The 19676-nt window shown below is 39.3% G+C and overlaps 1 protein-coding gene across 1 annotated transcript in view; it reads right to left on the bottom strand.

Moving 5' to 3' along the window:
* The window catches only part of LOC148518990 (thyrotropin-releasing hormone receptor-like), a 113853-nt gene extending 99575 nt beyond the window's left edge, over positions 1-14278 (bottom strand). Inside the window, exon 1 of the mRNA XM_088476748.1 lies at positions 13475-14278. Within this exon, the coding sequence (XP_088332874.1) occupies positions 13475-14278 (804 nt within the window). The remainder of the gene's footprint in view (positions 1-13474) is intronic.
* Positions 14279-19676: the final 5398 nt, after the last annotated feature.

Genomic DNA, 19676 nt, shown 5'->3' with positions numbered 1-19676 from the left:
ACAGTTTTTATTTAAAAGATTACAAAGTTGTGGCTCAGGGCGGAGGTGTGGCTGGAGTGCCAATCGGGGAAAGCTGCTGCAGACAGCCTGCATTCGGAGTGACTGACCACACAGCCACGCTCTGGAGCCTTGCTGTGCCACCTGCAGTGCAGCCCATCTGTGATCATGCCACTGAGCTCGCTACAACCCAGAGTGTTGGGGCCGGGCTGCTGCTTGAAAGCCTGCGCAGGCTCAGTGTCTAAAACTGACCGCGCAGGAATTTGGGAAGAAGGGGGCAGGATGGCATGATACACCGAGTCAGGACGGAGCCACTACCAGGACTGACTGGCTACATTTGACTTAAAGCTGCTGTGTGTGTACGGGACAGCTGACTTTCTCCTGGTCCCTACTCCCGGTTCTACTGACATCCAAGCAGTTGAGAGTAAAACCCAGTAAATCTGCACCCAGTGTCCCGTGTCTTGAGAGAGGGGAGCAGTGATGCCCAAGTATGCAGAGACTGCGATGGAAGGGGGCTTTGGTTACATGCAGTAATTGAAGAATAACATGCAGGAGTGGAGGTAGAGTATGTGTGAAATTTGGAAACAGAAGAGAGGGGGAGAGAGAAAGATGAATAAAATGTTTATGACAGTGGGAAAACTAAGGGAGAGAGAAAAATGGGGTGGGTGACGGGGGCAAAGACAGAGAGAAACAGAGAGGGAAATCTCCTATCTGTGCCAATGTGTTTTTTTTTCCATACAAAGCCAACAAGTTTTATTTATTTCCCATGGGGGCAATGTGTGTGGCAGAAGTGACGGTAAGAAGCTAGACAGACAGGGGGCAGGAGACTGTAAAGACAGGTGGCTGGAGAGACACAAGGGGTGGGAGGTTGGAGAGGGTTCAGTGGGCAGGAGGTGACATGAGTCTGGTTGAACCTCTGTTATATGACAATGACATTGGTCATATTCCTACACAAACAGACATCTTCTGGACCAAGTTATCTACATGAATAGTGAATACCAGCTAAAGACGCTGTCTGTCCAGGAAGGATCAGTTTCTTCAGAGGTTCCTCAGTGCAGAGAATGCACCAGATAAGGTGTATTTGTAATTAAATGGAGAGCAATGCTCCCAGAGTGACAATAAACGTGTGGCGTGTCATGCGGACACGCCCCTTGTGGCGCATGGCCACTGGCTCATTTTTTTCTACTTGCACCACTGTCACCACTTCTAAATGTTTCATACCCCCATTTCGACCACTGTGCGTGTGTGTACATATATGTATATATAGATATATATATATATAGATATATATATATATATTTGTAACAGGGCCAGTGAACTGGTACCATCTCCTGGGGTAGATGGCTCTGCGCAGCAGCTGAGAGATCACACAAAGTCCATTTGTCTGGTGCAACTGACCTCGGCCAGTTTTATTATAAAGCAAAAACAAAAATAACAAAGATATACCCTTTGCCGTCCAGCACTAACTAAACACAGAATTTTCCTAGCTCACTAATACAAATATGAGAAGTTTTTACCAGGCATAGTTCACTTGGTTTCAGCAGCATGTTTTCTCTCATAGAGACACCATAGACTCTCATTTCCCCAAGTAGTGTGTCTAAATTGACTGTAAATGACTGGAAATGAATGTTATTGAGGCTAATAATACTCTAAAAGCAAAAAAATACCAAATTATGTGATTTGAGCTTATTTTTTGTACATTTTTGTAAAAAATCCAAATCCAAAACCAGTCACAGTGGTTTGGCAAATCTAAATCAAAAGCCGGACGAAGAATCAGAGCCAAATCCAAATCCAGCAAAAATGGTCTGGCACACATCCCTTATACATATATATATATATATATATATATATATATATATATATATATTCAAATGTGTATATACTGTATATTTGTGTGTATATCTACTTAACTATATGTGTACTATCGAATGATATCTCTCTATGGGCCTTATACAGAGGTGGACAGTAATGCAGTAGCGTGATTTTATGCACTTTGGAGCTGACATGAGATGATGCACCATTGAATATTTGAATGTCAGACGGTATATGACTACCGTTGTCAGTGGAGTTGCATCTTTTGATGCAGTCCCTGACACCGTCACGCCAACCGATGACAATCACTCCTTCAGTCATCTTCCAGGAATGCCTATTGGAGTTACATGAATTGCCATGCAATTCCGATCTGCGCACCATGTTGGTAACCATTGGGACATATGCGCAGTACATGTACAGACTCCCGATGTTTCAAATGTGTCCACCTCTGAATCAGGCTCTATTTATCTATGTATCTACATAATGAAGCAGCACACGATGCTCTCCCTACCATTTCCAGTCAAGAATTCAATCCTTGGAGTTCTCTTTAAACTGCTCTAGAAGCCTTCCACTGGCCCTGACTGGGCGGGAAAATTAAGATGTCCACCCAGTTGTGACATCAAGCCAGCACATCGGGCAGACGATTAGTAAGTGTGTATGCACTTACCAATTATCAGATAGATCAGCGGGTCAGCCGACCCATCGACCTAGGGTGTACCCAGCCTAACTAACAACAAAAATCTTTCCAAACCATCTTATAATAATAACACAGGACTGAATCTCAACATCAGGTGACCAACTAATATATATGTGGCTATATTTACATATGAACAAATGACTGGTATTAATTAATAGTCCTAATAATAAGAGAGCCTTCCAGTGTTTAGACAGACTGTTATAATTTTTATTAAAGTGATGTTATTATCATTTGCCGGCCAGTGATTTATTATTATTTTTTATCTGTTTAATAAATACTGTATTAATATAATCTGACAATCAGCTTTCTATTTAGTTTTCTATTTTTTCATGTACCATAGAAGTTTTTAGGGATTTACAATCCATGTGCAATAGCAAAATATCACTCAACTCAGTGGACACCAGCATTGTCTGCCAATCAGGGTGAGCCACATAATGTTTCATTGGGCATTGCATATTTCCCAACTCTCCCTGAATGTCTGGGACAGTCATGATTTTGGAGGGGTGCTCTTCTGGACTCCAGAGAGGATGGGCCAGCCTACTGCATGCCGCTCACTTCACTCAAGGGCTTGATGAAGTGATTCAATTTCTCATTGATTTGCATCATTGTAGCCCTGCCTCCTACTGTATAATGCCACAAATCACTGTGGGGGCTACAATAATGCAATCATGGTGTCCAAGCCCCTCCTCACCTTAAATATGGAGGTGCATTTTTAAAGTGGCAAGTATGGCTCCCATGTATTGCTTCTACCTTAAATTATGGTTCCCTGTATAGATTTTCCTGCAAATGCATCATATATTGGTTTTCCTCTAGGTAAGATAAGCCTTCCTGCTATTGCTTCAATGTATCAAACAGTGTGTAACACTTCCCCGCTATAGTGTAACACTCACCAACTGTGTCCGGAAGTTTGGGTAAGTTCGGATAATCGTGTACACTGCAACATGTCTGCATGCTCTTTCTTCCTTGGCAGAGAGGTGAAGGCAACCCGACCCCAGACACAATATAATTACACAAGTTACACAAAACTTATTTTATTCATCTGGAAATTGTCACTCATGCAAATCAAATACTGGAATAATGTATTCTTATTGCAAAGTTTCTCGAACACCTCAGCTTAAAACATAAACATTAATAGCTATATACAGTACATGTATATAGTACCCTACTCTCACTTATACATTTAAATACTATAACTTAGACTCTATGCGCCCAGACAGGTTACACTCTTCTATACAATTCTCCTCACTGAAGCTGGAACATTAACATAGATGAGTACAATACTCTACTGGAACCAGTACATATATAATGATATCAGTCCATTTATATAGTTCTACCTCTTTACAGTGCTGTCAGACCATCGCTGAGCTTGGTAGTTAGATATATATTATCTATAAATAATTGATTAGATGAACATTATCCTCCAGGTGATGAATAGGAAGAGAGTAAAAGCCGAAAACATAGTAAATGCATTGAAAAGGCCAGAAACAATGTAAAGTGTAATGAAAAAGCTGGAAACAATGTAAAGTGTAATGGAAAAAGCCGGAAACAATGTAAAGTGTATTGAAAAAGCCGGAAATCATATTACATGTAATGGAAAAGCCGGAAACTATAGTAAATGTAATGAAAAAGGCGGAAATCATAGTAAATTCATTGAAAAAGCCGGAAGCTATAAAAAAGCCGGAAACCATGTAAAGTGTATTGGAAAAGCAGGCAACCATAGTAAATGTATTGAAAAGTAAAGACTTCAATAAGTTTACTATTGTTTTCAACTTTTTCAATACATTTACTATGGTTTCCGGCTTTTTCAACATAAGTAATATAAATTCCAGCTTTTACAAGACCTTTACTATGGTTTCCGGCTTTTTCTTTACATTTACTATGGTTTCCGGCTTTGTTTACATTGACTATGGTTTTTCTTTTTCTATGCATTTAATATGATTCCCAACTTTTTAAATACATTTACTATAGTTTCCGGCTTTCTCAATATACTTTACATGGTTTCTGACTTTTTCAATATCTTCACCATGGTTTCCGGCCTTTTCAATATGCTTTACATGGTTTCCGCTTTTTCAATATCTTTACCATGGTTTCCGGCCTTTTCTATACATTTTACATGGTTTCCGGCTTTTTCACTGCATTTAATATGGTTTCCGGCTTTTTCAATATACTTTACATTGTTCCCGGCTTTTACCCAAACCCTGATGAATATGTCTGTGAGTCTTTTCCCTAGCCTGGTATTTAAGCTATGTCATATATAGGTAAATTGCTGATTGCTCCAATATCTATGAATGATATCTATGAACGATATGAACGATAATGATATCATTCAATGATATATCGTTAATTTTTATGCAGTGATTGACCAATATCGTCAACTTTGTCTTTTCAGAGATGTGGCAGGATGACTTCACTGAAAGACATCTTTGAAAAATATCTTTCAAGTCGTTGGTGGGACAGATCATTCTGTGTGTACCCAGCATTAGTCTCTGCTGAGGATTTTCTGAATGCAGATACACATAGTGATGTGAAGGCTAGCTTAGAATAGCCCTGGTGAGGCAGAGAGATGGTTAAATGAATTAGCTCAGGAAAACTGGTGCTGTCACTGTCTATGCTTCTCTGCCTATGGGGCCTCCCCTGAGATAACATAAGTCATCCATACTCCCTGGGTCTGTATTTAGTGAAGACGCAACTTGTCCAACTGTTTATAGGTATGTTCTGTCAGAGTTCATGGGCAAGTTTAGCTATTCTGCGTTTTGAGAAAGCCACTGATCGTGGTGAAATGCGTTAAGGATAAGCTGTTTTACTTCCATTTTCACATATCTACACCCCCGGATCTACCACCAGCCACGTCATGGAGAATACGCACATCAGACACTAATTGCTCGCCAAGCCGCTTCACCTAATGTGCCAGTCACGCAGCTATTACACTGCTGGATTAACCCTCTGACTGAACAAACACCCAGCCGCCGGGCTGCGGCTTTAATACAGTGCGGCTTCTTACATTGGAGGCAGGCAGATCACCCAGCTGACCGATAAGTTCACCATCCAGCTGGTAGGAACAGCGATCCCACTGTGCTGCCGTCGAGCTTATTGCTTACAGCACCCACAGATCTGTTCATCCGAGGAGGTGATATCATTTGGTATGTGAACCACATGTGGACATTTGTTTCAGGCTACAATATAGCCACGCTACCTCCTGCCACACTCAGTAGCGCAGTATAACTGGACATTTTTTCCATAAACATTGCCCCTTTCATCTATTTTCCAATCATATGGACATATTCCTCTGGTCTCATAAGTGATTATATTATTGTATATTATTTTTGTGCAAAATGAATGGGGTGTCTGTAGTTGCTTATGTATGTGTTTAGCAGCTTGCAATGTGCAGTGGTGGAATACCTAATCTGGGGAATGAATACTGACCTCTCCTGTGACAGTTAGCAGCTGCACTTCAGTACCTGCTCCAGGGCTGGGGAGCTCCAATCTCCTCTCCTCAGGCCTCCCCTGTAGGTAGCTGTCAGTCTCTCTCAGTGTCTGCCTTCTGGAGTCCTCCTCCTTCTCCAAGAGGAGCTGACACAGCCTAATCTTGCTCAGCTGGGCAGAAGCTGCCAGTAGCCATCTCTTGTCAAATAGAGTCTCTGCCTCCCATCAGCCGGTGTGGCCCTTCATTTTCCAGTTACAGTACCTCAGGAGAGCGCCCTCACCCAGCTCTGGCTTTCTCCTCTCCCTGCTATGTACCTCAGGCTGCTCCGCTCCTCCCCTTTTTTCTTTCACCCAATCATTATACTCCCCCAGAATCTCTGACTAGTACCATTGTCTCCTATTATAGCTTGTACAGCAGCCACTGTTCTGCCCGTATCTGCTCTGTAAATACATTAATACATTAATAAAATAAACTGTCTCCAAATATACTCTCATAATTACATATATAGCTTTAGTAGGGGTACCATACTTGTACAGAGGACAAACAGAGGTGTTTCACATAGCAACCAACCAGATGCAAGCAATTATGTTTTAAAATGGACTTGATAAATGATAGCTAGAATCTGGTTGATACATCTCCCCCATGCTCTCCTGAATTACAGAATATCGTCAGTAGTGCAAATCAGTGGTAGAAGATGAGGTAAATAAGGTATTAGCAGCTGCAGATAACCAGTGTGCAATCATCAATTTCAGTAACCACTCTGTTTTACACTGCTTATAGCAGCTTCTGGAACCAGGCATATGTACAGTAGGACACATCTGGCCGGTCCTGAGAGCCCAGTTCCTCCCCTTATACTTACTATGCACTACTAGCTGTAGGTACTTTGTAATTAATAAGTTTAGGTGGAGATTCTCTTTAAGAAATATTTATACACTCACTAAGCCACTTGATAAGTATACTCATCTATAGAGGAACCCTCAGCCTTTAGTATACAAAGAAAGATTCAGGAATATACTTCTAATGTGCTTACTTTTCAACCATATCAAATAAGTTCTGGGCTTGGCTGTATGCCCAGAAATAAACATTGCAGCTAAATCATCCGAGGTAAACTGTGCTCCAAACAGTAGTGCTGGCCTCTTTTTATCTTACTGCCTGCAGCAAATGGTTTTGCAGCGAGAATTGTATGGTCATTTATTAACTGACACCTTCTAGTTTATAATGTAGGCTTACACTATGTGTAGGTGCTGGGGCCAATTTAACAGCAACAAAAAGTATTTTTTGATTTTTTTTGCTTCCATAAAACAACTAAGCCTTACAAGCATGTGCATTACATATGGTAAATGGAAGTTCATTATTAATTGATTATTACATTTTTTTCTTTTAAATTTTTTTTCTGGTGCTGGAAATTCGCTACAAATCAAAGTTAGGGTTGGAAACTATTGTTTTGCAAATACTTAAATAAAAATAAAACCAGTGACAAATGTAAGAGATAAGCAGTACAACTTAAAATTCTAGCATCTACTTGGCTTTAGGGTTGTAGAAGAGCCCATGGACACGGTTGGGTGCTGGATATTTATTTCCCTTTAGCCTCCCACAATGCAGGAAAGAGTGATCTGAGAACAGAGATTAACCCACTGTAGGAGTTGGGCCAGTGATGAAGGTACAGGGATGGAAGATCTACTGTGTCTAGATAGACAGTCAATAGGTCGACACCAGATGGTTGCATGCAAATGGTCGACAGGGTCAAATACTCCACATGGCCTTATGTCAACAGGGTCAAAAGGTCAACATGGTCAATATGTCAACACACAAGTAGTCGACACAGAAAAGATTGACACATGGGTTTCATCATTTTTAATGTTATGGTTAAGATGAGAGTTAGGTTTAGGGTTAGGTTTAAGGTTAAGGATAGGCAGATTGTGGTGGCTTAGGGTTAGGCTGCAGAAGGAGTTGGCTATGGTAAGGCACTAGGGGGCGAATTAGGGTTAGGTACCAGGGGGCGGGTTAGGCTTAGGCACTAGGGGAAGGGTTACAAAAAAATGCGTCATCCTTTCTGTGTCAATAATTTGTGTGTTGACCCTTTGACCATTTGACCTTGATGATCCATGTCAACCATTTAACAGTCAACCTTTTGACTCTGTCGACCTTCTGACCCTGTCAACCTATTACATGTCTACTTTCTTCTTCAGGGTCTATAGAGATCCACAGGGATACCATGGGGTGTAGGTGGTGTATAAGGTCCGGACACCAAACAGTTAAGCTTTCAACTGCCAGGATGCAACAGTTCCTCCCACCTAAACCCTGAGCCTGAGGCAAATCAGTTTGCTTGGTGTTTCTATCACCCAGTGATGACTATACAGTAACTAGCACTCCCAAGCCCAGATGGTTATTTTATTCACTGACCACCACTTCAGCCTTCACAGCCGAAGGAGGGTTAAACAGAATACCATGGTTCATGTAGAGTTGAATGTAAGTCCAATTCTTGTGTGAATGTGCATTTCCATACTGAGCATGTGCACCAAAGTATGTATATATCCAATTACAGATTGAGACACATTGTACAATTAAAGCTTCTTACACTGGAGAAACAAGGGAGGGAAGGAGCATGCTGACACCAGCATCCCGGTGCCTAGTTGGTTTTTGTTTTGTTGACTTGTCTTCTTAGTATTGCCTTTTAGTAATTTGTACAAATGTAGAGAACAGATTTACTTGTCACATTTAAGCCTCCAGTATATTTCTCAATCTTCTCCACATCTAAGTACTTGTAACCCCCATCCAACTAAAAACAAACTTCATACATCAATCCCTAAAGACTCACCTTTATAATACAGCCTACTCCCCTTTAAAAACATTCTCCTTATACCGGAAGGTGTACAATACCCAATTAATAGTATGCTTGTTTGAGCTGGTTCCACATTACTTTAATTTCTTGTATATTATTGTATATGTCAAACACCAATTATGTATGGTACTGTGCTGCATAATACAGTATGTTGTTAAAATAAAGAAGAATTGTCTGCAAAAAAAGTGTACATATTTTATATTCACCAATAATACAAAATTTGCATTCAAATATTTTAAAACAATAAATATATAGTAAATCTCAGTACTACTAAGTTAAATGAGAGGAACTGAGGATTAGGAGGAAGGATATAGGAAAGGAATGGGAATGAAATACCGGCGGCTGAGTAGTTCATATCCAGACAGTGGCACCCCGAAGGTTCAACATGGGGCTCAGTATATTAACCCTCCCCTCTCCCTAACCCTCCCTTAGTGGTGCCAAACCCTAACCTCCCCCTGGTGGTGCCTTACCCTAACCTCCCCCTCAGTGGTGGCTAACTCTAACCCCCCCTGCCCACACCCTAAACCTAACTCTCCCGAGGGGGGTGCCTACCCCAAACTCCCCCTGGGGGTGGTTAACCCTAACCCCCCTGCCCGGAGCCTAACCCAACCTGCCCGGGAGTGCCTTAACATAACTCTCCCCCCATCACGGCTAACGCTAACCTGTCCCCGCTTACCTTCGTTCAGGATGCCGGCTGTTGGGATTTCAGTATCGAGCTAAAGATAGGCGTCGGTATTTTGATGCCTATCTTTAATTCCGAGTCGGGCTTTCGACGTCGGGATTCCGACGGCCGGCATCCTGGCCGTCGGTAAATTCACTTCATCCCATAGGAAGTGTTTGGGAGATCTAGATTATTTTATTAAGTGCTAAACAACTTGCAAAGGCCAGCAGTATTATAATTAGTTATGTCTAAGTAGCATGAATATGCACTTAATTTACGCATAATAAATAACACTAATACTACATAAATGTTTATATCGTGACATGAACCTATCTATATCTAAAAGGTGTAATCAGGTTAACAGTACAAACACAATGAATCTCTCCCTAATTCAGACAGGAGCTGTGCAGACTATATTTTATGGCAGGAACCATGTTTTTTGGTTCACACTTGAGAGCCCAGTAATGGTCTGGGACTAAGGGATTAGTCATTTATGTTTATGTGTAAATCCTGAGTTGCTAGTACTGCTAAATGGTTTCAGAACACCCAGCTGCTATTGAGGATTTATTATAGAATGCTGGTTAAATCACAGTAGCCTATGACATACTTTAGATTGCAAGCTTTACTGACGAGGGAAATGGTACAATCATTATATAAGATGATTTAACTATATACTATATATTATATCACCTTCCAATTAGATAACCCAATTAAACTCTATTTTAGGTAAAAATGTATCAAAATATGCAGAAGAAAATATGTTAATATACAGTATAACATTAAACTAAGACATTATTGTAACTTAGATTAAAGGATACTGCACATAAACTACATGACTCATTCCATTTATTCCTAATATCAAATAATTTAACATGATATAGTGTGCAGGGGAATTAAAAAGAAAAATCAATATTTATTTCAGTTGATAATTAGTTTTAGTCAATCTTCATTGACAAAAGCATAAATCTTCAAATGCAGTTTCTCAAAGTGAGATGCTTTCATATAATTTCATCTATTACAAATATTATAATCTCTTTGTGATAGTCTAAAAAAGCAATTTTCATTTAATTTTACTAAATCCATTTTAAAAAACATGGGTAAATGGTAGCTCAGGAATATATCAAATGAAACACTTTGGGACTGATGTAGAGTGAATACTGCATATCTTGTGTGAATGCCACTGCTCATGCTCAGAATAGTGTGCCCCTTTTCTGCCCAGTGAAGCTTTGATGGGAGCGGGAAGGGGGAATTCTATTGTAGACAAATACAGTAAGGATGCCTTCATACAATTTCGTCATAAGTAGACTGGGAAACAAATGATATGCCTTGGAAATAAATATTACTTGAAGGAGGTCAGGAGCAGTTTCAAATAGGTTTGATGATGATGACAACAATCACTGGCACCAGTGAACCGATTGTGATTGGCTGTTTGTATAGTAAATGCTCAGCTGAAAGTGATCGGTGGTTTCTTCATCATTCAGGCATATATTATGCTCTTGAGTGCATTCAAGCCTGTGTGTGTATTTCTATTTGCGTACGCAAGATGTACAGTTATTTCTGCTGAATTATTGAGGTTTTTTGTAGTTTCATTGATGCCTAATATAAAATGCATTTCTTGCATATATATACAGTAATAAATGTTAAGTGTCTGTGACTTGTGCCTGGCATGAGCCAAATGCATATACTACTTTTGCCAGCTGAAATGCACCAACAGCTCTTCAATTTTGAGATAATCAATGTTTCCTCAGTTTTTAAAAAAAGTAAATGAAGTCAATTTTGCAGCGTACTGCATCAATCCATAATACTCAAAATCCACAGTCAGTGGATGCAGAGGAAGACAAAAGCATCCCCAGTGAAGCATAGACCAATTTGGCATAATAGGAAACAATTATTTTCAAAGACTATACTCATATTGCCAATATTTACTTGCTGTTATAGTATCTGCCATTACTGGTTCTTGTGGGAGTACATTCCTGCTCTTGCAGTACTGTAAATAACCTTTACCACATATGGTGTTCATAGAGGTTATTTATTAAATGTACCTGATGCTACCCTCAAAATGACTTTTCTTTTCACTGGCTTTCAGATGATTATCCACTCTTTCAAGGTTCCAGCCTATCTTCTCTATGTTGAATCTGTCAACATCAAAGTACAACCTCCTATCACTTTAGTACTAAACTTTCAATCAAATATAGTAAAACTTTGTTTTACAAAAATACTGTTCTGTTTAACCTTATTTCTGACATAAATTAATAATCGGAATGAGGAGACATCATAATTATTTAATTACTTCGTATTGTGTCTGAGTTGTGTGTATGACTTTTTTGTTAAATTGCTCTGGATGCATCTCAAAATATGCTTCTCTGCTTCTCTGCAATATGGGGTTACAATATGAGTCACATTAAAAGAATAACATTTCGGAGAGATAAACCAGCCATGTATTGTATTAAGAATTCACCCTCCCCCACCTTTAAATAATCTCATTCCATAAAACAAAACCTTGTCTCTGTACTGCTCTGCAGAATGAAGCACACTAGAAAAACAGACAAATTCTAAATAATTATTTAACAAAACACATTTCATATTTAAAGTTATTAAGTTAAATCTACAAGAGAAAAGTTACTTAAGAAAGGCAATGTTGTTACAATGCTATATAAAAATCAAGCTCATGGTACATAGCTTTAGCCAGGGTTGGAACTAGAGAGTAAAATAGGTGACTTGTTGTCATGGAACTAGGTTTGCTTGTTACAGTAACGCATTTATCTTAAAGCAAAAACAAAGTATTGCATTGATAAAGCATGGCAAAAAGAAAGTTGTGTTTATACAAAAAGGTCCCTTGAGAATCATGTTACAAATTATAGATGAGCAGCTCGGTTTTCGCCAAATTAGCACAAGGTTCGGATTTATTGTATTTATCTTATTGGTTATCCAAAACACGAGAGCTGGATAGCCAATATGATGCAGTTTTTGAGACCCAAACACTTCAGAGTAAAACCGAACTGTTCATCTCTACTTAAAATACAGTTTGACAACTTCACTACAAAACAGTACAGGACAAAGCACTGAAATGTCAATTAAAAAAATCTGCACCTTTGTTTAATAAGGTTCCTATATATACTGTAAACACAGAATATACTGACATAAAAGACCTAATAGATACATCAAATCTGTTTCTTTCAATGCATATGCATTTTGTTTTGATTTTATTTTGTTTGTTCTTATCTTAATTTGTATATGTAAAGTCAATTATCTATGAATTTTGGAACGCTCTAACAGTATGAATTCCTACCACCTCCGTTGTGAGTATGTTCCATGTACTACTAAGTCACAGCGTATTGTCTGCAGTGCATTTAACAGTCTGTTTTGTCACTCACATTACCCAGACATCAGAGGCAATGTTTAAAAGCTTACATTGACTCTCCACAGATCAACTCTAGCGAGTGTTGTGCTCAGTAGGGTTTTAGAATAATACAAATGAATAACCTCTTACAGTATATTCCATAATTGTCCCATTCTCCCAAGATTCCTACACAAAGTACTTGGTTTGTGCTCATGCCTGCTTTTGTTTCCAGGATTTCATCTAGCAGATGTTGCCTCATGATAAATAAACATCAGTGATACTTTGCTACAGTGTTAAATCAGTACACCTGACAAGGATTTGATTACATTTGTTTAGATTCTCTGTTTTGAAGAGAGCTGGTATTATTATTATTATTATTATTATTATTTTTATTCGTACTGCTGTAATGCACTTGTTTGTATTACATTATTGATACACTCGTAAGGTCATCTTTGCATTTGAACAGATGTGATTGGGTGGAAACAAACAAAAAGTACAGCACATTCTGTATGAATTACAAATACCTGGAAAAATTACAAACAAGCAACCTGAAATCATATTGTTAGGCAGGTTATAAAGCTGCGCACCTCCAGCTGTTATTCAACTACAACTGCCAGGATACATTGCATGGTGTATCATTGGACTTGAAGTTTGTCAGCCTATTGATTAAAGTTGTGGATGATAAATAAAATTCTACTCACTTGTTTTCTTGAACTCACTGTGTTTTTGTTGCCTTTACATGAAAGTTTTATGGAATTGTAGGGCTTTCCATGGTGTTTTGAACTCATCCTGCTAAGATCCTGAGGGTTAGAAGGTAATGGGTTCATAAACAGTATCCGAGCTATCAAGCCATACAATACAGTGGCAAGTACCAATGGGATCACATAAAAAATGGTGAAGTCCAAAAAGTAGATGGGAGTATACAAGTTTCTAGACACCCTGTAGCCACAGTTGACTTGGACGCCATCAGCAAACTTGACTTCTGTAGTGTCCACCAGAAAGAACCACATAACACAGTACACTGATGTGAACATCCAAACAAAAGCTATTATTTTCTTGGCTCTGGATACAGTGCAGATAAATTGGGCTTTTATGGAGTGGCAGATAGCAATATATCGCTCTATGGTGAAGGCTGTGATTGAACAAGCTGAGATGTTGATGCCAAGGTACTGCAGATAGGTGATGCAAAGGCACCCAACATAGCCATAAACCCAAGAAGCAACGACTTCTGAAATGTTGGGAAGCCCTGCAGCCAGAAGCACTATTAGGTCAGCGATGGCCAAGCTGACAAGGTAACAGTTTGTAGGGGTCATCATGTGTTTGGTTCTTAAGACCACCAAAACTACCATGATGTTTCCAGCAATGCCAACTCCGCAGATCAAAAGGACAAGAAAGATGGTAACAACTTGAATTTCTAGGGCATTCTGGGGCATATTGTCTAGGGTCTGATTGATCTCGGTTTCATTCATCATATGCATACCTAAAGACAGCGTATAATTATCCATGTTTCTATTTTGTTCGTTATTAGTAAGACTCTGTGATAAAAGGTTAACAAATATAGATACTGGATGGGGCAGCACAATTCATTCAAATCCAAGTGCCCTGTGTAGACAGAAAATAAGAATGCATTATGTAAAATAATTCAAAATAATTATTTTCATTCTGATTGTTAGTAACATCTGTAATATGTGTTGTTTTATCCCCATAAATGAATTCTGAGATGTAAATCTGGCATATGCACGACAGTTAAATAAAACACACATATACCAATTCCTTACAAAGATAGATAAAAGTTTAAAAGCTTACACTAATATCTTGTTTTTTATGCCATCTGTATGTATTTCTTCTCTAGAAACAATTTACCATTCTGCATTGTTTCTGGAAAGTAAATGTTTATTTACTTATTTATACTGTAAAGTGATCATGAATATTAAGCACTAAACTGAATCCTGAAAAACAACTAGTAAAGCCATAAAAATATAAATACATTCCTGAAAATAAATTGAAATAAAAGTGTTTCATTTACCATTTCAAGTGTTGCTGCTGTCCTATTTGGTGAGAGATGTGCGCTGCAGAACAGAAAGGCAGCAGTGTGGTGTAGTAGTAACTGCTGTTCAGGTTTTCACAGTGGTATTTCCCGTTGAGGCTACCTCTGCTGCTGCTATATACTGATTGAGAGCCAGAGCTAGAGAGGCAGAGAAAGAGAGAGAGTGCTAGAGAGAGGAGTTTGCAGTCCAGCTTCAGCACCACAGACAGCTGCCAAAGCGCAGCCGCGTCTGTGCTCCGTTCCTTTCAGTGACTGTGGAACTAAATGACATGCAAAGTAATTCACACCACACACCCTCTATTATAGAACATGTCTCACTTAAGCTGTACACAGAACAGCAGAAATATTTTTAGCTGGTGTTCAGGCCATGACAATGTCTGAGACCACTGAGTTGTAATGTCATACTGTATAATAAAAATATATATTAAACCTTTCATCTTAGATAAAGTGTATACAGTATAGTAACTGTCAATGCTGACAATAAAAAGTGTGTGTTCACTTAATAAAACAATACTTTAGAAGGGTTGGATCATTGCTGGAGTAACATATGACATTATGGGGTCTATTTCCTAAGCTGTGTTAGGCGATAAAAAAGATAAAGTACCAGCCAATCAGCTCCTAACTGTCATTTTTCAAGCACAGCCTGTGAGATGGCAGTTAGGAGCTGATTGGCTGGTACCTTATCTCCATTCACTTTATCTCCTATCACAGCTTAGTAAATAGACCCCTATGTTAGCATCACAGCTACATGTTAGCTGTTTTGCAGCTCCATTGGGGCAGTTATTTAATGCCAGCATATGCTATACTGTCAGCACTGTTGAGAAGGTACCTAGGACAATCTAGTCCAATTAATGTTTGACAGTCTGATCCACAGGCAGACAATAACTGTAATGACTGACAATTTTGTATGAAAAGTGCAAACAGATTATTTTATGACCCTTTAGCAATCTCCTGAAAGTGACTATCATGACAGAATGATTGAATTGCTTATTGTAGTTTAACTTGAAATAGGACATCTGTCTGACTTAAATCTGTTTGCAGTGCTTTAGAAAGATGGGCTGCCTTTCCTGTGCTGTCAAATACAATAATCACAATATTATTCTTACATTTCCACAGATTTTATAATACAATTATGTTTCACATTTTTAGAAGTTCTTAAGTTACTTTGATAAAGGACATCTATCTACCTACTTTGAAGGCAGTCCCTGTGTTTGCACTCTGCCTATATTTCACAATACACAAGTTCAAACAGTTTTTGTGTTTAGTCGTGTCTAGCACAGGAGAGTGTATATGCTACACTTGGGTATTATTAATTTATAAAGCTCCACAAGAGTTCCGTAGCAACTGACAAGTTACATAAGTACAGACTACTACAAACAAGTAAAAAAAAAAAATCAGAAACATACATAATTACAATGTGTAATTAGCATAATTATGTAGAAAAGATTAAGGGGGAGGGAAGAGGGCCATACTCGCACAATGTTACAATCTATCGGGAATGTTGGTGTGCACAATAGGGAGAAGAGGGCAGAGTAAAGAAGTGGTGGTAAGCTACATATGTTATTACCCTGTACCAGCAATGTCACATACAACTTTTTTTATTTACCATACCCTCAAGATACTCTACAGAGAGAGGATACTTTTATAGCAGTGACGTGCAGTGAGGTCAATGGCTGGGGAGGCACACATGGAGATGGGTCTGAGCAGGGGCATAGAGAGTGCCGCCAGGTGTGGACACGCCCCCTTGAAAAACAAAAAAACACTTTTGCAGGGCCGCTATGCTGGGGAGGTGGCACTGTGTGCCCCTCAGCCCGGTGCAAAGTCAGTGTGATCGCTCCCCCTTCAGGTATAGGAGATTGCTGTGGCCGCGAGTAATCTCCCACTGCATCCCAGAACACGCTGTGTGCTGGGCTGCTGCGAGGGAGGGAGGAAGAGAGGGGGGGTGGCGCCGGACCCGGGCCGGGGTAGATTGTACACGATCCCCCCCCCCCTCTCGGCACCCTTGGGTCTGAGTGCTGGAAGCCTGTTTCATCCCCTACTCACTGTATCTCTCCCCTCAGTACACTAAGCCTTAGTGCCCATTGATTCTCCTATTTACATCTCTTTGTCTTCTCTTGCTTCTGCTGACTGAGCTTTGATCTCTAAACACTGCCTACACAATTGTTATGTCTACACTGTGCAGCCAAAAGAACTTCTTTAATTACTTTAAACATTTATTTTGCTACTTCAACCATGTGCTGCAGCTGAAAGTTCTACTATTGTATTAGGAGAAAGTTTGAATAAACCTACATTAGCAAAGTAACCCATTGTAGCGTGTTTGTGATTTTATTTGTTTTGTTTTTATTCTTATTGTCAAAATATATTATCCTAATGAGGTTCAATACCCATGACATATCTTATCTGACATGCAATAGGTTAAATTAGCGAGAAGAAAGGCAAAGCAGGGTCTTCTCCAAAATATTGTGCCATTATGCAAAGACCATGGGCCAAATGTAATAGGATGAGAGTTTAGAAAATGTGAACGTTTAGCAGTAAACTCTCACATTGGTCGAGTTTTATCTTCAAAATGGGAAAACATCAGGATGAGAGTTTAAATGGTGAGATTTTTTGAGTCTAAAAACATGCGAGTTTGCTTGTTCCCGGACTCTATTACATTGACCGAATTTGAGTTTACTACTAAACTCTCACATTTTCTAAACTCTCACCCTATTAAATTTTGCCCCATATCTCAGCACAAAATTGTGATCAATGGGTCATGTGCTTCCATTACTCTGAAATTTAAATGGCTTCAGTTTATGATAACATCTGGTGATTCTCAGTTCTATATATTATTTTCTGCATTTGGGTCCAGTGTTACATCAAGATACAATATATCCTGAAACTATAGGTAATAAAACCAGTACAAATGTGACTGTGATATTCTGAAAAACAACCATTGTTTGTGGATATGAGCTTATATTTCTGGTAACATTGGCTAGATTTGGGCAAATCAACACCATGACATTAATCCATGGATTTGTGTCACTATACATTTAAATGGAAAGAGTTTTTTGGCACTGGTATGGGCAAAAAGTAAGGGGTAAAAATATTCTAAACCTTGTCTATGACATGGAAACTGTGACTAAAATAACCGTTACTCTTCTATATCAGGAGAGCTATTAAACATCTTCCATATCAGGAGAGGTATTAAACATCTTCCATATCAGGAGAGCTATTAAACATTTTGGAATAAACTAGATACTGTTACATAATGAAATCAGTGAATAGATCTGTGATATATAAGGTGTTAAGGAATGTACGGAACAGTTGCTGCAGTGTAAAAATATGTAGTAAAATTCTATTTAATAATCTAGGAATAAGGGGTGACTACACTTTGTAATGAGAGTGTCTATGTAACTAAACACAGTGCAGGAGCTACAGTATAGAAGCTTTAAACCTGGAGCTTTCCCCGCACTTTAAATACAGCAGGTAATTGAATATACCTATAAGGTGCTTAATTTTCTGTCACAAATTATTGGACTATCGTAAAATCTTTAATAGCTTCTCTGATATGGAAGAGTAATGGTTACTGTAGTCACAGTTTCCATGTCATAGATGTGGGTTACAATATTTCTATCCCTTATTTTTAGCCATACTAGTGACGAAGAACCCGCATTTTTCAATTACTTTCCTCTTATGGGTTCTAGCATACTTACCGACTTTACTAATCTGCTCCCCAGGAGATGCCCGGGGAGCAGACACTGCTGTCAGCTTTGGGAGGCGGGGCCGGCTTACTACATCATTAGGCCCCACCCCTGCAAATTGGAGCGAATTGTGGGAGCATGGTGAGGGGGCGGGGCTAAATGATGCATTTAATGTAGCTCCGCCCCCTCCATACGGAGGCACGAGTCACGACAATTATGCCGTGATTTCCGGCATTTATCTCCCCATCTTGCCCACTTCACTAGGAAGTGGGCGGGATGAGGGAGGTGTGGATACTCTGTCAAACATTATTCAGTTTCTTAAGCTAATAACAGGAGTATGAATGTATAGGATATTTCTTTACTGCCAAGTTTCTCTTTGGCGATCTAATGGCTTTCAGTGCCTCTGATATCTATGGAAATATTCACCTCTGTTCTACTCTGGCCATAAAAGTAATCGGACTTTAAGCACAAAAGCAGGACAACAACTGACTATTCAGAAATGTTGAGAGAATAGCAAATGCAGCCCTGGAATGGGATCCAAATGTTCTCTGCAAATAGTACTGTTGTCATTTCACTCTTTTGCCGGACTGCAGAAACTAGAATCAATAGCAAGGCTCCAGTGAAGGATTTATATAGGCAATAATGTATTTGAAATTTGTAGCTGTGGAAAATGTGTCTGTGAGGGGTTTATCTTTGTATATTTGAATAGTAATGTGCTGTATTAGTTTGGGGGTCGATGACAATTTCATGTGTGTCCATGAAGGTGGGAGTGGGGCAGAATGATTAAAGTGCACTGAATAGAATATTGTAGCAGCTGCGAATGGTTCAATGGTGCTGGTGTGTAACGGTTCACAAAACCAGTTCCTTTCCTCACATTGAATAATAGCACAGGGTAAAAGGGTGAAAATTCGAGAGCACCTGCAAGAAATAAATATAATAGATGTATATACTTTTCTGTGTTAGTGCAGTGTCTTCTATGTGTATATCTTTGGATAAGGCTGTGTTTTTGGTCAGTTTCTACTAGACCAGCTGTTATCACAAAATGCTTGATGACACAGATGCCACTGGTATGTTAAATTGCCTAATGGGCCCCATACATCTCTGGCCCCGATTCCCTGTTCTGGCAGTCTGACCCGATCTGATCCGCGGATCATCGGCCAATGATTATCGGCG

Source organism: Taudactylus pleione, unplaced genomic scaffold, assembly GCF_031769625.1.
Source record: "Taudactylus pleione unplaced genomic scaffold, aTauple2 ptg000192l, whole genome shotgun sequence".
Taxonomy (NCBI): Eukaryota; Metazoa; Chordata; class Amphibia; order Anura; family Myobatrachidae; genus Taudactylus; species Taudactylus pleione.
The sequence above is the reverse complement of the archived record's forward strand: the minus strand, read 5'-3'. Positions and strand labels throughout refer to the sequence as shown.